This window comes from Kryptolebias marmoratus, linkage group LG15, assembly GCF_001649575.2.
Source record: "Kryptolebias marmoratus isolate JLee-2015 linkage group LG15, ASM164957v2, whole genome shotgun sequence".
In the NCBI taxonomy this organism is placed as follows: domain Eukaryota; kingdom Metazoa; phylum Chordata; class Actinopteri; order Cyprinodontiformes; family Rivulidae; genus Kryptolebias; species Kryptolebias marmoratus.
In genome coordinates this window covers 10,593,924-10,617,111 of record NC_051444.1, presented here as the reverse complement: position 1 = coordinate 10,617,111, position 23,188 = coordinate 10,593,924, and the positions used below count along the sequence as shown (strand labels likewise).

The window sequence follows — 23,188 nt, the reverse complement described above, 5'->3', positions numbered from 1 at the left end:
TCACACAAACACACACACATACACACAAGCTCTCCTCTTTTTTTTTTTTTCCTGCCTCACTATACCTCAAACTGGAGGTGAAAACTCGGCCTCCGCGACCAGAAACACGCAGCTTCTCCACTAAACACACCAACAAGTTCAGATTAATACAAAGAGCCGGAGGCATGTATCCACTCCCTCCGGGACCATTCACACACACACACACACACACACACACTGAGAGAGAGAGAGAGTCTCTTCTCAAACACACACACGACCGTGACCCCGCTGCCTCTGGTGCGTAAAAGTAGGTTTTGTTCTGCTCAGCTTTTATCGACAGAGAGAGAAAAAAAAATTAAAAGAAAGGAAAAAAAATAATTTCTTGTTCTAAATATTTGGTGGTTCTTTGGTGCTGCTGGTGCGGGTTGTAAAGCGGGTTTAAAGACACAACAGCGCAGTGGGGCGCTCAATTGGAAAAGACAAATGCGCTAAAGAAGCTATTGAAAAGGAGGGGGACAGATAAAAAAAGGGGGCCATGGGTGGGAGAGAAGTCTGAAGTTTTCATTTTCTCCCTCTTCCGTGGAAGAAAAAGAAAATAGCCGGGCTGTGTTGCAGAGCAAACGATGGTCTGTCGTGTCCCACAGGAACGCGTCCAGTCCCGAATCATTTCGAGTTTTTAGTTCTGCTTTTTCATGTCGGCCCAAACGAGCGGCTCGGTCATTAATCAGACTCCAGATTCCTTCACAGCGTTTCTCCTACAGGCCTGCAAACCTCCAACACCGCCTCACACAGCAAGCTTTTTGAATTTAATGTCATGAAGCTGAAGTAAATGTGGATTTCTTTTTTTTTTCTTCTTCTTTTTAAAACTAAAATAGTTGCACTCAGATTAGTCAGAGTGTAAACACCCAGCTGTCAGGAGCCGCGCCAGCAGTTAATCATTTATTTTATGGTCGGCAGCTCAAATGTTGTTGTTCCTGAGGTTAACTACGATCTAATCAGCATTTTCTTTTTTCCTCCTGTAGTAATCCGGAACAACAATGTCTTAATTCCACATGCTTACTCTGCGCTCACAACATTCTCATGCACAAGGCCTGCAGATTATCCTACAACTTCTACAGACTGTCAGAAAAAATACTTATATTTATATATTTTTTTCCTTTATTACGAATCAACATATGACGAGCCTCAGTTTGACATAAAACTCACAGCTTCTTTGTTATCATTTTAAAAGTGTTCATTTAGCTTTCAACCCACAGAGTAAAAATGTGCAGAAATATATGACATTTGTGCAACTTCTATATTATTTTTGCTTCCTAAAATTATATGGTTTTTGTCTACTTTTAGTGTTTATTCAGGTGGTTTGTTTTCGTTGCTTGTGAATAAATTAAGGCAGTTTCAAACTAACTGACAATTTTCCCACAACCTGACAGCTGCGGATTAAAACCTGTTTAGGCCGCTGTCACTCCGAGCTCCCGGAAAAAGCTTGGAAATAATTAGGCAATTTGTGTTTTTAGGCTTTTTAAGGGAAGTTCTTCTTGCCGCATGGATCTTTTTTTTCTTCCCCCCCCNCCTTTCCTCAACGGGTCATTGCGCTCCATTCTCCATTCCGCGATGATCGCCGTGCTGGCCCAACGTGACTCGTTGTTGTTTTGGGGGTTTTTGTTTTGTTTTGTTTTTTTTTCTCTCTCTCTCGCTTTCTCTCTCTTCCCTTCACTGTTTGCTGCTGTCAAAAATAAGTGGTAAAAACTTTCCGTGGTGCCTCAAACTGAGGAGCCAAAACCGACAGAGGCGCTAAAGGCTGTTCGCACTTTTACAGAGTCCAGTCCAAACGATAAAACACCTCCAAGTTTCCTCACTGACCCTCAGACTACAGCCCAAAATCCTCATTTAATAATAATAATAATAATAATAATAATAATAATAATAATAATAATAATAATAATAATAATAATAATAATAATAATAATAATAATGATAATAATAATAATAATAATAATATGATATTTAGGAGAACAGGCAAACTTTTAATTAAGATCTCACCTTTTTGGGGCATCCTGCGTCGCTGCCAAAGTCCTTGTCAAATTACAGGCTATACAGAGCCTCGTTCTCCACACCAAAATAGAAAAAAAAAAAAAAAAAAAAAAAAAAAAAAAAAAAAAATAACAAAAAAAAAAAAAAAAAACGCCGACCAGGATCAGTCTCTCTCTCGGGAAGTTTCGAAGAGGAAAAATTAGTTTCCAGGCTGCGGTCTTCGGCGGAGACGGAGGGGATATCCCTGCGAAGGAGACAGAGATTGACAGTGAACTCAGATGTCAGGACGCACGGAGTTTGGCGGAGGATGTGCGCTGGCGTGTGAGAGAGCGAATGAGAGAGTCGGGATGAGGGAGAGTGGGGAAGAGAACGAGGGAGGGAGGGAGGAGGGGGGGAGGAAGGAGGGAGGGAGGGAGGAGGTGGGGGTGAAGAGAATGAGCACACCTATGCTGATTGGTGATGGAACAAGTGTATTAATGTATGTGCTCCTGGTCTGATGTGAGCGCCTCTCCTCGCCTCCCTCCGCCGCTCTTCACTGGCCCATTAGCGCGACCCGACCTCTGTCATCATCCCCCATATAAACACTTCCCCCTGCACCGAAGCCAAAGCGGGAAACGAGGCTTGAGCCACAGCGACAGAGAGAGGGGAGAGAGAGAGAGAGGCGAGGAGAGGAGAGGTCTCCTCTTCCCCAACCCACTAATCAGCCCACGCATGCAAATACCCCGCGCTCACTCGCTGAATATCCCCCTACTGCTGCTTGCATTGGACGGAAACATCTATTCTTCGGGGCTGAAATGAGCAAGAGAATCTCAGGCAGCTCCAACCTGGGCGTACCGCTGCACACACACACACACACACACACACACACACACACACACACACACACACACACATATATATATATATATATATATATATATATATATATATATATATATATATATATATAAATAATAAAACACACACAAAGTGCGGGACGGAAACTATAGAGCAGCGGAGCCGCGCGCATGTGAGCGCCGGAGCTCGTAACACTGAATTAAACTCACAAAGAGCCGCTGCGTGCCTTTTATGCAGGAGTCCGTGCTCTACAGATGCGATTAATGTTGCGCGGACGCACGTGCTTGTGCGCCTGTGAAGTTTGTACCAAACCATCAGCTCTTGTTTTTTGTTTAGACACGGTTTAGATCGAGCTGTGCTGTGCGCACAAAGCCATCCACCTGCGCCATGCCTACTGCTCTCCTAAAAGAAGCAACTCTGCGAAAAAATAAAATAAAATAAAAAATGAGGCCTATAAACCAAAGCACCTTGGGGAAAAAGTTGCCCAAACCTTTAGGGAAATTCGTTCATTCAAAACGCAAGGTCTTCTCTCTACACATAACAGAAAGAAAAGGGGGAAAAAAGAAAGGAAAAACAGCCACCACGTGCTTCTGTTTATTCTTTCAAGCATCACCGTGCACCCCTCCTGTCAACAGGAGCGCCGTGCGTAAAGAGCGCAGCCCCTTTTAGCCAAGCTCGGCTGCTTTTTATGGGCGCATTTTCGATGCGCGGCGACGTCACTCCCCGCGACCTGACAGCAAATAGCACGCGTAAATAAAGTAAAGCAAATGACTGTGCAGCCATGGCCACACGTCCTCTCCCCCCCAGCCCCCACCCAGCCCCGAACTGCACCGGTCGAATGACCATTAACGCACACCTCAACGCACCCAAAAGCAACCCCTCTGCGCCCGTGTCTGACCGAGCGTCAACCCGGAGCTTCTTTCTCTTTGGAGCACCAGCCTGAGCGCAGAGGAGAGGGAAGTTTGTGTGTGGATGCTGAGGCAGGGAAAAAAGGGGGTGTGGGGGGTGCACGAAAGGGCCAAGAGAGGGGGAACCAGAGAGGTACAAGTAGAAGAAGGGGGGATGGGAGAATGAAAAATTGTTGTTGTTTTTTTTCTTTCTTACTCTTTTTTTTCTTTTTGGGGAGGGATGTGTGAGGCCACGGAATGAAGTCATGGAGGCCTGCACTTGACTTTCTCCGGCATGTGAAAAAGCAGGAGAAGTCAGAGCTCATCAATAAAACACTTCGGAGGTGAAAGAGGGCTCCCTAACAACCATCGCATTCCTGACTGTGGCTTCAATGAGTAGACGAACTATGCTGCCAGAGCAGAGAGAGAGAGAGAGAGAGAGAGAGAGAGAGAGAGAGAGACAGAGGGAGGCAGAGAGGGGCAGGGGGGGGGGAGAGGAGAGCAGAGGAGGTGAGGAGGGACTGCCCGGTTTTGAATGGGGCCCTCAGTGGGCCGGCGAGATAATGAGCTGAGAGGACCGGCTCAAACTGTCGCCCAGGGTCCCGCGGTGAGGAACAACACTCTGGCCAGCACTCCCCTCATCAAACAAGCCGTAAACTAAACGAGCACATTCATCTGTTTCTCCTTCCTGCTTTGTTTCTACTTTTCTCAGACTGGTGGCTCAGCCTATGAAAGCTCGCAGCTTATATTATCTAAGGGAGGGGGGTTCCCTAACATTTTCGCGTCAAGGACCCCTCCTATTAGACATGCATTAGACCACAAACACCCCTCTTCTTCTCGGCCTCCCCCTCAAACTCAGCCAACCCCACCCCACAGGAGTTTGAGCTATGGAGTTACACGGTGGGCGGGGCTTAGCTCTCAATCATTATTATGAAGCAATAACTACCTCTTCCAGGTGAAAAAAGCTTTTGGTTCATTTCAGAGTCAGAGTAAAACACACAAAGGAGTTAAGTGGGTCCCCAGTCTCTCTTTGACCTGCAAGAAAACTGTTGGCAGATTTTATTATTTGATCCAAAGCAGAGATGCTGTAAGATGTCTTGTTTCAACACGTGAGCTTCTAGGAAATATTGGAATCCCTGGCCAAGCTCTCCGCAGCCATGCGCCTAAAAGAGCCCGTACTTTTGTTGTGCAAATGTTATTGGCCCTCACTTGTCACAGGCTGCAGCTGTCAAAAATGCACAGCAGCACCAACCTGCCCTCACTGAAAGACGGATTCCCCGATGAGAGTGTCAAGTAGTTTTCTTTGGAAACAATACCTCCAGTAGGTTATTGGTTCCTTTGGTTAAGCTCTAAATCCGCTCCAAGAACTAATTCGTTGTCTCCACTCTCAGGAGAGTTTCTGTATTCTTTTGTTTTGTTGCTTTTTTTTCCTTCCCATCTCACAGCCTTCTCACATTAGTCAGGTGGACCAAAAACTTTGATTTATTTAGGTATGAAGCTATAACAGTTTGACTAAAGTTTGTATCCAGGCCTAGATACCTTTTCCTTTGCAGTTTTTTTTTGTTCCCTGTGACATTAGTTTGATTGCTGTAAATAAAATAGATAAAATAAAGAAGCCACAGAAGGTTGGAGGTGATGTTGGGAAAGCAATTAGCCCAATTCGGATTAGCAGCAACTAATGTCACAGACCCTGAAAAGAAAAACCTAATCTGGTCGCTATTTCCCCCTCAGGCAGCGCAGTGTTTGGGCTCCTCTAGAAACTTTTTAATTCAAAAATAGAAGGAAAGGAAAATAATAAAATGAATGTAAGAATAAGAGAAAAACAACAATAAAAGGATATTTGTACTGAAACAATGAATTTGGTCCAACAGACGGGAATTAGCGCAGGTCAAACTCAGCAGTTTGGAAATTTTTGAGGTTTTTTACGTTTAGCCTTTACAAAATATTTTATTTTCTACCTCTTTTTTCGTTTAATTTCTTTTATACATAAATATAATTACTTTTTTTTCCTGGAGACTTAAAGTTCTGAAGTTACACTTTTAAATCATTTTTTTTCAGCTGACAATTTTTTGGCTTTATAAGGATTCCCCACTGGAGGTCAAAGTTTATCAGGGCGCATCTGTATGTGTGTGTGTGTGTGTGTGTGTGTGTGTGTGCGTGTGTGTGCGCTCTCACTGAAGTCGGCCGGGTTGTGGTAGGGTGTGTGTGTGTGTGTGTGTGTGTGTGTGTGCGTGTGTGTCAGTGGTGCTGGTGGTGGAGAGCTCCATCAAAAAACGTTACAATATTTTCACAACTTTATGTATATGTACAATAAAAATGCTACAATCTTCTACAAATTAACTAAATAAATAAACAAATAAATGAATAAATTTTGTTTTGTTGCTGAATTTTTTCCTCAGGATGTTGGTGTTTATTAAGGACACGTTATTAACTGTGACTATTATTTGCAGCTCAGAAAACCTCCACATTTGCATTTTTTAAAATACATTTCTTGTTTTAGGTCATTAGTTTATAGTAGTTATATGTCTTCAAATTTTTTTGTTAAAAATAATTTTTATGTAACATATATTAAAATGTTAGAAAAAATATATATTTAAATTCAACAATTCTACAGGTTTTATAATACTGTTATTATTGTTGTTGTGGATAATAATAATAATAATAATAATAATAATAATAATAATAATAATAATAATAATAATAATAATAATAATAATAATAATAAATGTGTTATTTTGTGAATATATTTTTCCTGGACCTGCAGCTGCTGAGCTGTCAATCATCAGACTGTTACATTAATGTCCCCCATTAAGACGCACGAGGACACGGTCAGTTCGTGCCACATTGATCGAGCAGATTTTGTGTTTTATCTGTGATCATTTAGCAGCCACTCGCCCGGCTTTCCTCATCGCGCAGCTCGCAGACGTGTCGGCGCACGTGGAGCAGCAGCAGAGGCTCCGGTAATGGAGTCTCATTTTTCAGGACAATGAGGAAGAATCACTCCATAGCGGCGTGGGATTTTTTTTTTTCTTTCTTTCTTTCTTTCTTTTTTTTTTTTTACTCCACAGGAGGGAATGTTTTCCAACCGGAACAAATCCTGAGGCTCGTGCATTTTCAGTTCGTTTCAAAAACAACAATAGAAGCATTATAATTAAATAATTGATATGGGTTATTTTATTTCAAAATAATTACCTTCCCTTATGTTTGCATTGCTAATTCCTAAAGTAACTACTATACTTATTTTTGATTGCATTCAAGCCGTCCGCAGCTCAGTTTGTGCAGAGGCAGGTTGGAGCGGAGCAGTTAAGGTGCTGCAGTCCGCGAAAGCCCTCTCCTGGTAGGAGGCTGAAAGCTGGAAACTCCGGGGCCAAGGGTGTCACAACGCTGCTCCACAAACAGGTAAAAAAAAAGAACAACACTGGAGCCAAACACACAGCACCCTCAGCTGCTGCTGTAGCACGAATGCGTAAAAACACGCAGGAGGTGAATCACACCGTGGACTTCCTTAACACAAAACTAAAGAAAATGTGTTACATTTTCCCGAATTTATTTTTGATTAAGGTTTTAAACTTTGGGAAGTTACACAGAACGCTCTGTAACTTTAGCAAATCTGCATTTACAATAAAAACAAGCGCGAGGCACACCTGGAGAACACAAAGTTGCAACACTGAGTTCAACTCCTTCACCTTTAAGCTCATTTCAACAATCTTAAAGGAAGCTGTGCGCTCAGCTCTTCAATAAAGATCACCAATTTGTGTGTGTGTATTTGTGTGTGATTGAAATCTAATCTCACTGTGGTCAACTTTGGTGTACTTTAACATGTAAGCATTTAATCTTTTCCTACGCACCAGTTTCAGAAAAACAAGTTAAAAATGTATATATTTTGTCTAAAACTGTACTTTCTAGTGACTGTATTTTACTGTTTTTCCACACAAGTATTGGGTTGAAATTTTAAGAAGCAATAAAGAGCAGAACCCGTGCACTCACCGGGTGAGAGGCAGCAGCAGTGTGTCACCGGTACCCCGTGTGCGTAAAGTCGCTTCTTCCCTCCGAAGCGCCTTTTTTTTCTCCCCCACCTCCTTCGTGCCGAAACAGAAACTTGTAGGTCCCGATTATAATCTGTCTACCTTCGGATCCGTCGCGGAGTTGAAATGTCAATGAGAGTGAGAGAGGGGAGGAAAAAAAAAAAAAAAAAAGATCTGCGCCGCTTTACCAGCAACTCCCCCCCCCCTCAGCATCAGCCTGACGTTGGCGCTGATTGGCTGGGGCGACGGCTCGACGTCACAGCCCGGACAGGACGCGGAGCGCAGGACGGGGAAGTGCGCGCGCGAGGTGGCCTCCATGTGGAGCTCACCGGCCTGTCCCACAGTGGTGTGTCTGCGGGGGCAAACAGCTGACAGAGACCCCACCCTCCCCTTTACTTGTTTGCTTACGAATTTATTGTATGGTGAAGATCTATTCCGGTTTATTTGGGTTTTGTCCCGCAGTGTCCTCTTCTGTCCCCAACCGTGAAATAAACTTTCCAAATCTGGGCAGTGATGCTGTAATGCTGTCTCCGTGACTTACAGAGCAAAGGGTCAATCAATGAAGGAATATGTTAATTTTATTTACTAATTTTGAGCAAATTATAAAGCTGTTGCTGCTTTTAAAACCACATGAAATGATAAAAAAGGGTTTTAATTCATGAGCTTTGTGTTTGTTTTGTAGCCTGTTTGTATTTGAACATGCTCAGTGCGCAACAGGTGGACTCACAGTGTTCAGTCAACTTTGTGAGACCATCCCAAGTCCTGCTGCTGCTTTTGGTATCAGACATAAACCTCACACCTGGGCATCTGTGGGGTTAAAAAGATTCTTAGTTGTAAACTTGTCTTAAATCCACACTTCTTGTTATACTCTTTTAGCCCCGCGCTTATAAACTGTTTTATTTCCACTATAAACTCGTAATCTGTGACTCCTAATGGAGCTTCTGCAGGGTAAAAGCTTCAGATGCTTTTCCTCAACCTCTGATGTTTGTGTCAATTTGAACAAGACGGTGAGTAAATGGGCAACCGCGCCGCCCCACCGTCTCCCAGGAAGAGACGGGGGGTGGTGGTGGTGGAGTGGTGGGATGGGGTGGGGTGTAGCAGCGCAGGTACACGGAGTCTGTCAGGACCGGCTGTGCTCGGGCCATTATTTGGACGAGCGGCCATTAAGAGGCCTCGGTACTGTGCAACGCAGCAGGGTGCTCGACATCCGCGCTGGAAACGGCACGGCTCGGCCCGGTGCTTATCAGGCTGTCAATAAAACGAGATGGGACGCAGCGGCCGAGCCAGGTGCTGCCTTTCCCTTCCCCACGCAGCCCCGCTCTCCAGGAGCCGATCAGGCGTGAACGCAAATCTGTCCAGCCGGTTTTCCCTCTGCCGTCACCACGCTGCTGCACAACGCCACCTCCCTCTCTTATTCCCTCCCTCTCTTCCATACACACACACATGCATACACATTTGCACACATTTGCACACTGACAGTTGTTTCTGCACTTTATGAATGTATGGAAACTAGTGTGCAGCTCAAATGTTCATAGTATTACCCTAAATTTGCATGCGATTTTATTTATTATTCTGAATGCATATATAAAAATAATAATAATAATAATAATAAAGAAACATTTCAGATCAAGTTTAATATCTGATATTTTGTAGGAGTTTGTAAAAAGCTTGCAGGAGAGGCAACCTGCATAGGTCGGCTTTGGTTGCCAATCTCTTGCTCCCTCTGACTGATCAGATTTAAACCAAATTGTGTAATGATCGACCTCCCCTCTCTAGCCATGCAGAACATTACGCTGCCATAGCCTACGCCTCGTGGGCTTATTGTTTACTGCCGCTGTAGCAGGCAGAGAAAAATGTCCAGGGGACCGAGCACGTTACCAGAAAGCAGAGGGTGCGCGCGGGGTGGATGCTGCGTTCAAAGGTTAGGGGTGTGGGGGGTAGAGGGGGGTCATTCATCTGAGTTGGGAATAATTGTAATGGAGACGAGAAGGTAAGTTCCTGAACTTCGAGTTTAACTTAGATGTAAAGCAGCACAAAGGATTAATTGTTTTTTATTATCTTTCTGTTTCAACTGATGAGCCCTCCTGAAAAAGAAGGCCAAAGTTTGCCAGCCACGCGCTGCCTCATGGATGAACTTGTCAGCATTTTTTCCCCCCACCCCGCAGCCTCTGCCTCCCAACACTTTTTTTTTTTTTTTAGATTGGTCACCTGAAGTTTTTCAGTTTCATCTAGAGGTAACCTAATGACTTTAGTTCCACGCGCCTCCCCGTGAAGGATTTTAGTAAGTCCTGCTCTGCGCTCAGGGGTTTGGCGCGTCTCCTCCCCACGCTCTCCGGGCCTCGGCTCGAGACATTATAGCCGAATTCCCCCGGGGTGATTAGACGCAATTTGTCCCGAGTAGACAGCCACGTCCTGGATGTTAGAAGATCACTTTGGCTCAACGTGACAAGTCTAACTTCGATCTGCAATCGCATCTGAAAGCGCGGGGAGCGGAAAGACCTCAGTGCCATTAGGTGTTCTTCTCTTTTCTTTTATTTCCCCCACCTTTTAAAATAACAAGATCACTCGTTTGCTGACAAATATACTCCTAACAGATGAATTTGCCAAAACTCCAGCCTCTTAGAGAGAGACAGAGGCCTTAATGTGGGCTGCACATGGTCAGTCAGGCTCCGGAGAGAAAGTCAAAATGAGGGGATATAATGCCCCCAAATCTATGACCCTTTAAATTAGATTAAAGATTGACAGTGCGCTGGATTAAAAACAAATACCCAAGACTGACACCTGCCATGTAGGCTTCCTTGTGATTGATTCTGATGCTTTGTGCTGGCAACAATAACGCTTCATGTTTTTTGTTGTTTTTTTTTTTTTGCGCAGAGCTGAGTGGGCGCATTTATCACTCACTTGCCAGGAGTGGCTAAAGTCAGTGTCCGTGTCGCGCTGTGAGCTGACAGGGGAAAATGGGAGCTAACGAGGTTGTCAGATGTCCTGACAAGACAAATGAGAGCTCGTCACTGCCTGCGCTTTAATAACGTTTAATGGAAACGTATTGCTTCGTTCAAAATAAAGTGTTACATTCTAAGTACCGGGCTCTGATGGCGACTCAGTTAATTACGCGCGGCGCGGTAAATTACGCATCAGCTAAAGGGTGTTGGCCTGGATTCAGAACCATCAAAGAGAACTTCCCGTGTAACAGCTATGATTTAACAGACTGCGTCGACCTTGGACTTTGTGGTGGGAACTTTTAACAACTATTCAAACGGAAGCGAATAACTAAAACAGAACTGTCGTTTGGACTTGTGGTCAAGTGTCAAAAACAGCGCTTTTTCAACAAGAGCACGACATTATATTTACAAGGTCAAAAGAAAATGAGTGGCAAGGCGCATATTTTTAATGATCAGATGTTAATTAGCCACACAGGTCTATCATCTGGCAGATGTTGGTATCAATGTTTAACATCTAATCAGATCTCAAAGATCAAATAACAGCAATTCAACGCAAAGATAAATCATCATTCTTTGTATTTCTTTTTTAAGGTGAACCTTTTTTATATATATATCCACTCAGTAAATAATATCAAAGCCCTGGGATCAAATCCAGCTGTGCTGTGATGAAATGTTCCTCTTGTCACAGGTCACAACCCTGGTCTGCGCTGAAAAGGATTTTGTTTTTTGTGAATAACATTGAGCGCTGAGGTTGTGCATTCTTCTGTGTAATTCGTGGTGCGCGCTTTAGCCAACACACGGTTTGGTAGATGTGGTCATGATATAGATAATCCCGTGCAGGGCTGCTGGGCACAAACATGGGCTCGAACATAAACCGTGTATTGCTGTGCCTGTCTCCTGTCTCCTCTCCTCCGACACAAGACGAGACATGTAACTTCTTTTTTTATTTGATCGAGCAGAGCACGGTTCTTTTGTTATACCCCTCACAGCCCCGTCGCCTGGATATTACCTCCAAAGGATGAGACGAGAAACGGTATCTAATAACCAAATTGGAGAACGTCTCCTAACACTGCGCGCAAGAAAAACGCGCCTCGCATGGCTTCAGAGAACATGATTGGTGACATGTGACGGAATGACATTTGTGAGGATGATATCCGACCACGCTCGTTTCTCTGCTGATGGAGGAGGCGGTATGTAAAAATAGACATTAGTTCGCTAATGCCATCACCTGGCCTGTGGCACTTTGTGCACGGGGTCAGAGAGGCCGAAACACCTGCTGCAGAGGAGAAGTAATTACATGGATGGATGGATGGATGGATGGATGGATGGATGGATGGATGGATGGATAGATAGATAGATAGATAGATAGATAGATAGATAGATAGATAGATAGATAGATAGATAGATAGATAGATAGATAGATAGATAGATAGATAGATAGATAGATAGATAGATAGATAGATAGATAGATAGATAGATAGATAGATAGATAGATAGATAGATAGATGGATGGATGGATGGATGACATGTTGGCTCCAAGCAGCAGCGGAAGAGGCGGAACATAAAACACCAAATGTGACAAACTCCTCGCAGATCTTTGTGATAAATGGGTGCAGCGGCACGGCGCACGTGAGCTCACACAGATAACTGGCCTGTATGTAAAACAACACAGTAAATCAGGCAATAACGACGACAAACCGTCTGGAAAATGGACGCACATAGTGCGGCAAGAAATCACTCCTTCCTCTCTTCCCTTCCTCCCTCCCTCCTTCCCCGCGCGTCTGCATGACAAACCCTGTCCTGGAGTAAATATTTTGAGGATAATTGAACTGATTGTTATTTGCAAGTTCCCCTGTTCTGAATGTAAAGGCGGCGGCATGCCTGCGCGCGCTCATAATGACTTTCAGACCATTGGCAAGATATATTCATAATGTGGCGGGCCTTGAATCGCTAATATGTAGTTCTGCGGAAGATGTCAGAGTGGATTACTGATTTTGCTTCTCTGTCCTTTTCTTTTTTTTTCAAATTGCAAGTCTTTTAACACTGAAAATGTGATTTCATTCAGGCTCGGAAAGTTCACAAAATAGCTCGTCTTTTCAAAACGTGGCCTTAACTGACCTCTTTGCTGCGTTTAGGAAAGCTCAGAGCTCACTGAACGCTTCTCGGATTCTTGAGAGGGAGAGAGAAAACAAAAACATAGCGTCTGAGGCAAGCATCAGAGCAAAAAAAAAACAATAAAATAAATAGGAAAAAAAAAAAAAAAAAAAGCAATAAATAAAAGAAGCTCAATTTTTTGTGTTTGACAACATGTTTGTGACTCGCTCTGGATACACTTTGTTGTTCCTTGAACGTATAGATTATTGAGGACTTCTCCGAGGAAAAAAAATAAAGATAACTTTCGGGTCAGCGCGTCACTATTGATCTTATTCACTCCATCCTTTGCAGGCCCGTTATTCAGCAGCACCCCGCTGTGGATACACACTACATTTCAATCTATGCAGTGTTAAGCCCACATTCTGGCCACTGAGAGCCTCCGCACAGTCCGTGAAACGTTTCTAAATGTAATCACAAACGAACCGTAATTAGACAAGTAATTACCGGCGTAATTAACAGCCTCTTTCTGCTCGCTGTGCTTTGATATGGTCGGCCCAGCGCGCTCTGCGCTTTATGGCTCACAGGCGGCAGCCGCGGCGCAGGATAAAGTCTTTATTATTATTGCTGGAAACCCATCTGGTAATAGCCTTGCCCGAGACCTCCTCCCCCCTAATCAAGGTTTTAATTAAAGACGGTTGAGGGCCACGGAGAACATGAAGGCCAGTAATTAAGACTAACATTGGACCCTAACAGATGCAACCCTCCTCCTGCGTCGACGGGGAGGGGGGAGAGAAAAGAAAGAAGCACACAAACCTACGCGCGCACAGTCATTTATCCGTAGATGTAATATTCGGTGAATAATGAAGGTTGAACTATGATTTAAGGTCGCTGCTCATCTTAATTCATCACAAGACGGAGTGGAACTCATTCAAAGGCAATTTTCTAACTTGCGCCAGGCTTAAATCAGATTTGGGTTGCAAATAAAAAAACAAAAAACTTGTTTCTTTCGCCAATCAGGCAAGTTGGTTGTTTTTACCTCCCGCTATGGAGCACAGTACAGCTTTAAACACCTAATATGAGATCAGTGGGACGTTCCTGTTTGCTCTGCAGTCTCGGTGTTTGTTTTCATATTTTTTGACATGTAATGATTTGAGGACAGCTGTCGGGTTTTTTTTTTTTGTCGCAGGGAGAGAGTCTCCGGTCAGCTTGCGTTAGAGTGATGTCTGCGTATCGGCCAGGCATCTCATGATCAGAGCACAATCCGAGTTCTGTCGGGATTTAAAAGTCCATGTCACTCCGCTTTGTATCACTGCTGGAAACGCAGCTGCGTTAGTTTGTTTTATTAGAGCTAAAATAATGATGTTTTCATCACGGGCTGATGTCATTTCATCTGAATAATTCGGGTCTAAACGTTGCATCTTCAAGCATTTTTGCGCAGATGCTATGCGTAAACGTGCGTCAGGAATACCTCATGTAAATATAACACAGTTCCAGCGTTCCCCCCCNCCCTCATGCTTTCACGTTGTTTACTGCGTCTTCTGTAAGGTGCAGTATTAAAAAAAAAGATCTGAAATGTGGCCCTTCCTATATGGGCAAAAAAAGATGGACGGAAGTTTGGCACCCCCCAAACCTCCTGCAAAGTTGCGTTGAATATCACTGGAGAAACGCACACAGAGATTTGCTCTTTGGCTTCTCGACCTCGTCACATCTTCTTGTTCAAAAGGCAGCCATCCATGTGGAGCAAAAGTTAAACACCAAGGTAATGGATCCATCATCACTCCACCTTTCCCCTACTTGCGTCTGAAAACGGAATCCTTTCCTCTGTCCTCCGTGAAACACGGCCTGTAGTGAGGATTTATATCTCAAGTGATAATGAAGTCAAATGTTTTCTGATGGAAAAACCCAGTTTTATAGCTGCTACTGTTGACTTGATTGAATAATTCACTTAAATGATCAGGCACAGGTGCCGAACTCTCTGTGGCTAATGATTAAAATAGAGAAAGCTGTGTTTATTTTAGGTAAAATATAACCACAAGTTGAATATAAACAATGTCCAACATACTGTGTTTGAAGTCCTCAATGCAGCCTATAGTCTATATTTAACAAAAACCATCTTCAGTTGCCAGTAAATGGCAGTAAAGTTGCCCTGTGCGCCGCTGCAGCTCTCCGGCTGACTGAGCTCCACTTATGGAGCTTTTCTGCCCCCTAGCGTCGAGTAAGACATCAGCAGGTCTTAGAGGGAGAAGGAGTTCGTTTGTTCTGTCCTCACAAAAACACACTGGCCAACAGGTGAACTAACAAAATTCAGAATTAACTGGATAGCCGAACAAGCGTTTTCATTGATGGTTGGAGTAATGTGACCGAGGTCCTGATCAGGGCACTGGTGATGTATGTATTTATTGCTAATTTCACTACAATCAAACCAGTTTTTCAAAACCAGATTGATTTTACTAATGAACACTCACTGAACACATCTATTTAGGGTTTTATGGTTTTTATCCTCAGTTATAATGTATAAAGAGTGAAAACCTATGTGACTTTACATGAGCTAATGTCATTATTCAACATGCACTTCTTTCTCTTAAGCTGGTAAAAGATTTTCATGGATTTCTACCAGCAGTTAAATCTCAATAGGTGCTGACACATATTGATATTTCTGCAGTCACTGTCACACATTGCCTATTGATGCAGCTAATGTATGTATGAAGTTCCCTGTTGTGTCAATAGAAAAGACTCTTCATAGTTTATCCTAGCAGACTGCACACATCCATCTACTTATCAGGGTTATAATAATGCAATAACTGCCACAATATGCAGCATCAATTGGCTTGTAAATATAGAATGACAAATTGTCTTTACCTTAAGATAAAAATATTAACTGAAGAGTAGAGAGAGTACTGTAAATGATAAAACCAAAATAGACTTTAATAATTCACCTGGACACACAAAAATAGCTGATTTGTGTTTTAGGACAAGAGCACTAAAGAAATACTTGGAAACATTTGCGTCTTTTTCCCTTCAGTATAGTTTATTACACACAGAGAGAGTTTTTGTTTATGATACTAAAGGCAATAAAACAAATTGTTCCCATTAACAGTCCTACCAAAGTGCACTCCAGCACCTTCATTTTAATTGTTTTGACAATTTAGTGCATTTTGCTTTACAAACACTGACCATTGTCCATAACCAACCCATTATTTTTTCCCATTACGGTCTGTTGTTACAGCAGAGCAGCTCCGTAAAGCTCTTTGCTCCAGGTATATGGGAGGGAAACACGCAATTATCTTTAATATCTCAGTAATGTAAAAAGAATGAGACTTAATTTTCCATCTGGTTGCATGGAGAGAAATGTCAAATGTATTGGATTGAGACCGCAGTTTGAGTCATTAAGGGATCGCGGTTAAGGTTGATAAAGAGGGATTAAGGTTTTTGCTGCTCATGCATAATTTCATCGATTGATCAGACGTGCCTCAGGTTCACTCTGCCGGTTTGCAGCAGAAGGCTTCTTTTCTAATGTTGTGTGTTTTCTGCTTTGTAACATCATATAGGGTAATATGGGTTTTATAGAATAAAGTATCTTCCCATACTTTTATAAAAGTTTACCCAAGATTACTGATATTTGAGCTCAGGATGCATTTATGATAGCTTCAGCAGACACACACAGTATGCTGCAGAAATTCGTCTTGTGTTTCTCTGAAAAGATTTTCGTATCTCCTTCTTTTTTAGTCTTTCTCTCTATGCATGGAGGGAGACCAGCATTTACTTGACAATTTCTGCCTTTAAGTGCAGACTTTAAGTGCCGTGTTTTTATCTACACCTAAGATAGCTACGGACTAGGACAATTTAACAGGCAATTTAACTGACCGTGTGTTAGTGAAGCTGTCTGAGTCCCACTCTCTGCCAGAGCGCCGTGGCATGATGGATGTAGGCAGTCTGGGCTAGGTGAAGACGACACACACACAAACACAGAGACCCACAAACACACACACCCTCCCACTGAACACACAGCTACACAGACACACCGCTCTGCCATATTTTCTCAATACAAACACATATGGGCCCATCCTCAGCCAACCCCCTTCCATTAAGTCAACATCTTGTGCTGGCGGTTGGAACAGTGCAGGGCTGGAGTCAGGTCGTCCAAATCCGTCAGTAAGCGGAGGCAGAGGCGTTTGTCATCCTCCTCTCTGGGCACCATCTTCCTGGAAGAGAGGGAGGAGGGACAGAGGGTGGTGGAGCTACGAAGCATCTGGCTTTGGTGGCTCCAGCTGCAGGAAGAGAAGGGGACAGGAGCTGCGCTGCAAACCCAGGGGAGACTCTCCTTCTGCAGCCAAAAACCTCCACTATCCTATCTGCTGCATGGGGAAGTGGTGAAGCAAGTTGGAGAAAGAGTTTGCAGGTGCTGGTGTGCCTCACACATGAAAGTAAAAAAGAAAAAAAAAGAATGTTTATTCTTTTAATTTGTGGTGTTTTTGTTGTAATTCCTTTTTTCTGATCTGACAGTGGTTTCTTGATGCAACACACTGGAAAGAATCAGAGCCAGTAGTATGGTCACAAACATCTTCATATCAGGAAGGCTGACAACTGCAATTGTTGTGCACACTTGTGCATGGTTTCCCCTAAATGAGCCACAGCACAAACAAGGTACAAAAAAATGTTTTAAATCCAACTTAGTGGAATGTTGGACCAGAGGAAAATGTCGCCCTGATGATGACCCATAAATCACAGGCTACAGCCATGCAGCCGAGGCCTGGAGACAGTATTTAGCATCTAACGTCAGCACACAAATGATGTTTAGCCACTGGCAAACATTTAGCACCAGACTCCATGGTCTCTGAGGCCACTTTGACACAGATCTGTGGATGATTCAGAGCCTGGGGACAGTGTTTAGTATTGGCACTTAATGTCCCACTGTGTTCCCGGGTTTGTTTTCAGGCTATATATATATTTATGCTGATTAAATAAAAGAGATCAAATTAGCTGCTCTCAGGGAGCTCATGAGAAGTCCTCAGAGGGGCAACACATGCATTGTCTTCTTATTGGAAAGTTTGACCTTTTATGGAGGGAAGCGCAAGGGGGTTGAGGAGCTCCTCTCCTCTCCTCCGTCTGAGATGTCCTCTGGGACTAATTACCCCATTCTTCCATTAGACCGCTGGGGCTGGACATCAGACTGGGAAAAGTGATGCAGGAATCTCCAGCATTCCACAGATCTCTTCCAGGTGTGAAAGAAAAGGTCTCCAGTCAGGAAAAACACTGGAGTTGGGATTTGTGATCAGCCTGAAGCCCCATCTTTTTAAAATCATGTGCCTCCTAACTAGTTTCTGTGCATTGTATTCCAATTCTGTTGACACCTGTGATTTTGTCTATCCTACTTATCATCAGAGATAACCATGTGACTCAGTTCAAATACTCTAAATCACACTTATTGATGTACAAAAAAAAAAAAATGTCATTAGTTTTTACTTGGTAATTTGGATGCCAGTCTTTAAAAATCCCAGTAGCCAATTTATTAGGCCCACAAATATAAAAGGTGATATTTGGACACATCTTAGGTTAATCGTTTTGAAACAAAAATATTTTAAATGATTAAGTTAACTGAAAACTTGTTGTGGATGTTCCAAAGTAGCCAAAGGTTTTCCCAATTTTTTATACTTATAAGTAACAGCTATAAGTTAAATGCATAGGTCTCTGAAAGATGAGACGTAAGATTTTAGAATCTTCTTTGGTAAATATAATATTTTCTTTAAGGTCTGCCAAAAGTGTGCCAAAAAAAGCACCCCTGCTCTGACAGAAACCTTCGTTTTAGTACTGGCACAAGGACATAATGTACAGGAAGAGCATTTTTTCTGTCCATGGATTTGCCTGCTTTTCAATCAGCTTTAAACGCTCAAGGCCGGAAAATGCAAAAAATGGACCTCATTATTTAGCTGACTGATCATTTGATTGACTGTTACATCCATCTATACGTGTATACGCTTTCTTTGTTATATACAAACACTTCAGCATGTTGAGACACTGTTATGTTTAGCCCGAGAAGCTAATGAATTTAGTGGCACAAATCACAAGCATCTGTTTGATGTCACTAATGATATATCAAGGGGGCTGTCATGTGCTGTTGTTCTGATCGCCTATAGATGCATGTCTGTGTAATGTGATAAATGAGAACACAAATTTGACGCTCTTTTTCTAAAACTGGACCATTAATGTCAATCATGTGGATGGCTGCAGCAAGCCAGAGGCTGCCAGCTCGCACAACGAGCGCCGGTCCCCACAGTCTCATGATGACGGTCCCCAGACAGTCTACAATAAACAGCTAGGGCTAATCTTCTTTTCATGGTCTCCATTACGACCTGTCAGAACATAAATTGAGAGTAAATTGCCATGTTTATTAACACGTTGCGAAAACAGCATCTTTTAACCTTCCTCTCCCCCCCAACCCTTCCCCCTTCGTGCAAATGTTAACATTTAATAGTGACCAAGAGGATCAATTACAATGCAGCACAAAATTATGCCGAATGCAAATGCGCGCACGCAGGCCCCGGCGTTCACAATTTCACCTTAATACCCCTCCTCAGACATTATGTCTTCTGTTGATGACCACCTCTGCAGAGACACTCAGACAGACACTTGCTCGCAGCATATTTTCAGCTCAAGTAAAGATGGCGAGGAAGGGCCATGCTTCACGGAGCACCTCAGCAGCTGAGTGTGGAGGCTGAGGCTTGCTGCGGCCTTTGCCATATAACACAGTAATTACTAGATCAAATCTGTTCAAACTGAAGCAATGTTGTTCCGTGATCCCTCCTATACTAATCAGCACACTGAGGTATGGCTGGGCGACTATAAATTGCTGACTTAATTAAAACCAGGACCTCTCTGTCATCTAATTACAGGGAGAAAAGGTTATTGCTTCGATGCAATTTCCCAAATATGATTCCTTCACAGTTATTAAAAGCTCGGGCGTCGTTTATTGTTTCAGATTTTTCAATATGGAAATGGCCCCCGTGACAGACGTAATGACTCGGGGAAAACGTTTCATCTCGATAGTGGCCTGGCACGGCCATTTGTCTGAGATAAGTGGAGCGGACAGGAATGGGGAAATGTCATGGCAGGCATCCCATGATTGCCTCCACTTTACAGTTGTCATTAAACAGAGCAAAGGTTTCTTTTCTCTTGTGTGGCAGCAATGAGAAGTTTATTAATCTCTCCAGAATAGTTGGGGGGGGGGGATTTTAGAACCATGAAAATTCACAGGAGAGAGGAACATTCTGTGGCGTAATTCAGCGACGAGAAGCTATAGACAACTGTGTGCTATTGTTCAGCGAAAACATCTTCTTCCCCACTTTCAGACTAAACCCTGACAGAAAAATAGAAATGACTAAATAAGGCACAAAGGAAAAAAGAAACACATTAAAACGCACTGCACTCAATTCATTGGGAGTAAAAATCTGAAATTGTCCAATAAAACAGATTGCAGGGATCATCCAAGGTCATTGCATGGAAAAGATGACTAATAATTGACCATCTTAGCTACATTTTATAGATATTTCCTATAAATTGAGGCTACAACTAAAATATAAACTGTTGAAGATAGATAGATAGATAGATAGATAGATAGATAGATAGATAGATAGATAGATAGATAGATAGATAGATAGATAGATAGATAGATAGATAGATAGATAGATAGATAGATAGATAGATAGATAGATAGATAGATAGATAGATAGATAGATAGATAGATAGATAGATTTTAAAAGGATTCGGGATAGGGCAGCTAAGAAAGCAAACTGACTGAGTTTAATTTTATTCACTTTCAGAGTAGAGCTCATATACTCAAAAGCTATAAGAAGATGCTGATTAGCTTTTTTTAAATGAAATATTGTAAAAATGGCAAATACGTTCTAGTTTTGTTGACTGTATAATTGACTTTCATGACGTTAGTTATTTATAGTTATCCAAGTGTGAACATAAATGTTTAGATAAATTAAAAAGGCAGAGGTTTTTTTATTATTATTATTATAAATTACATTTACATAAGAGACAGCAAGAGGCCACAACAGAACAGCAGCATATCCTGGACACTAATGCCCTGTGTCTCCCACCATAGGGTTTTCTTAATTACATTAACCAAATGTGCTATGCAGTGTGTGCAATCTCATGGTTAACTGAACACCCCCGTAGCTGCAGCCCCCCCTGTCCCACGGTGAAATATTCATGTTGAAAGCCACTCTTCCCATCGACTCTCCCTTTCCAACATGTTCATGCCTGCAGTTGTTTAGCCACGCTATCATGTTTGAGAGTAAATCCTATACAACCCAAAAGGTGTCATTATTGTTTGGGCTTGGGAAAAGAAAGGGCTCAACTTGTCGTTCTTGTGAGAATAACAGCACAACGAGATCTTCAGAAATGAATTTGACTGTTAAAAAAATACAGTTTAAGTTTTGTTTTGTACCTTTTTTTTATTATTACATGTTCCATTTTAAGACAATACACATAAAGTTTTCATTGTATATTTAATCAGCAGCTGTAAAACAAAAAACAACAAAAAAAAACCTTCCTAAAACACTGATTCAGATTGACCAGGCAGGACTAATTTAAATACATGAACTATTCATTAATTGAATAAAGAGGCTAGTTAGCCCAAAGGCCTCTTTATAATCATAAACTGGAGTGTACTACTTATGCAAAACAGCAAAGTGCCATGTGCTGGCTTATTATGTTAATGATGAATGGCAAAATACATGTTTCTCCTGCCCACAAAACAGGATCAGGCATGGCAGTGTCAGCAAGTTGTTTCCACTGTATAGAGTGTGTTCCTCCATATTACAGCATGTTGAGATGCAGCTGTGTAATGCAATTCCTCTTGTCTTCATCATGTAGCCTAAATGCAATCTAACACCCCCTCCCAGACTCTTTTTTTTTTATCTTTTTTAAAGCATTATGTTGTACATAAGGACTTAGGCCATCATCACAGTGACATTATTGATTTTTTTTTTCACATGCTAGAAGAAAACTTTTTATTTGTGATGACAAAAAACATACTGAACCTATGGTATTGTTCACGGACCAGAGCTGTTTAAATAATAAGTTTCAACGTTGCTTACCTGATGGCACAAAAACTCCCTATAAAATACTTGGGAGCAGGATGCATGCAACAAAGATGCACCATGTTTTTGCTTCACAGTGGCTGAACTGCCCACTCCCTTCATTCTTTTCCTTCTCAATTATAGCTACTCAATATTGCCAACTGGTCAGTTTGACTTCTGAAACTAGAACAGTGACTTCCTTTGACAATATCCTGGTCAGGATTCCATTGTTACAAAATGTAGTAATGCAGCACAACAGTAGCAACTATTGAAAGAGTTGTACACCTTGGTTAAAGTGGGGATGATAGATGTAAACTGAATTTGCAATAACAACTTGTGGTTGTATACAATGTTGTTCTGCTTGTAGTACAATAGACTTTAATGGATAGAAAAACCAGATGGGATGCCTGTTACTTTGTAAATTCACATTTGGAAGCTTAAAGTTCTGCACTGGGCCTTTGGCAGATTTACGGTTCTGGAGGCAAAGTGGTCATATTCTAAAAAGAGCTGGAAAGTAATTGATGAAAGTCAACACTTCTTTAGCTCTGTTTTGCAGATCAATATTGAACTTAATTCCTTTCCGAGCTGCCTGAAAACCCAGATCATAGCTATCTTTCTATTTAGGTGATTTATTGGTCGATGACAGATACATTTGCTTTGAAATATAACTTGACTCGGCATCAACAAGTGCATCCAAGTCCGAATGTGAGCTTAAGGCAAATTAATTTGATGTGTTTAAGTCAGATGACTTTTGTTCGGTTGTTCAAATACGTCTAACATCAAACTGTGGCATCACACAAAAGTCTGAATAAAAGTTGATGTTGTTGTCAGCATCTTCTTCAAGGTGAACACCTTTTACTATTTCACATTTCTAACAGGATACTATGGCTGAGGAGATCCAGCTTGTATTACTTTAGTTAGATTATTACAAACACACCCAGTCCCTCCATTTTGTCCAAAAAATAATAAATAAATCTTTTGGGGAATCTCAGCCTCAAGCAATAATCTGACAGGACTTTCAGCCTTCAGTGCATCCTATTTTGGGATGCATTGTGAATCAGATTTTGTGGAGGACCAGAAGCCTGAATACTCTGTATCTGTGTATTTATATTACGTAATAATACTGAAACTTAACGCAGGGACATGTTGTAACAGGTAGCTCGTGTAGAAACCCTCCTCTCCTCTTTGAATTCCTCCCTATCTCCAGTCAGCTTGCAACGTGGCGCCCGAACTCCTCTAACGTTACCAGCGTCTCGCGGACCAATGGTAGGGGTCCTGTGATTGGACGAGGGTGGGCCGCGCTTGAA

General features: G+C 42.3%; 1 protein-coding gene across 7 annotated transcripts in view; it reads right to left on the bottom strand.

Annotated features, from left to right (window-relative positions):
• Positions 1–7,895, bottom strand: part of pax6b (paired box 6b) — a 23,807-nt gene extending 15,912 nt beyond the window's left edge. For 4 of the 7 annotated variants that reach the window (XM_017404071.3, XM_017404048.2, XM_017404040.2 and 1 more), the window contains exons 1-2: positions 7,722–7,889; positions 2,020–2,254 (exon numbers count right to left, since the gene is read on the bottom strand). Coding sequence is in view for 5 of the 7 variants with exons in the window: in XM_017404048.2 (XP_017259537.1) it covers positions 2,020–2,032 (13 nt within the window). In the remaining 2 variants the exon portion in view is untranslated. Of the gene's footprint in view, positions 1–2,019; positions 2,255–7,721 lie in introns of all 7 variants that reach the window. The other 3 variants (XM_017404055.3, XM_017404032.2, XM_017404078.2) reach the window with 2 other exon arrangements.
• Between the last annotated feature and the right edge of the window lie 15,293 nt (positions 7,896–23,188).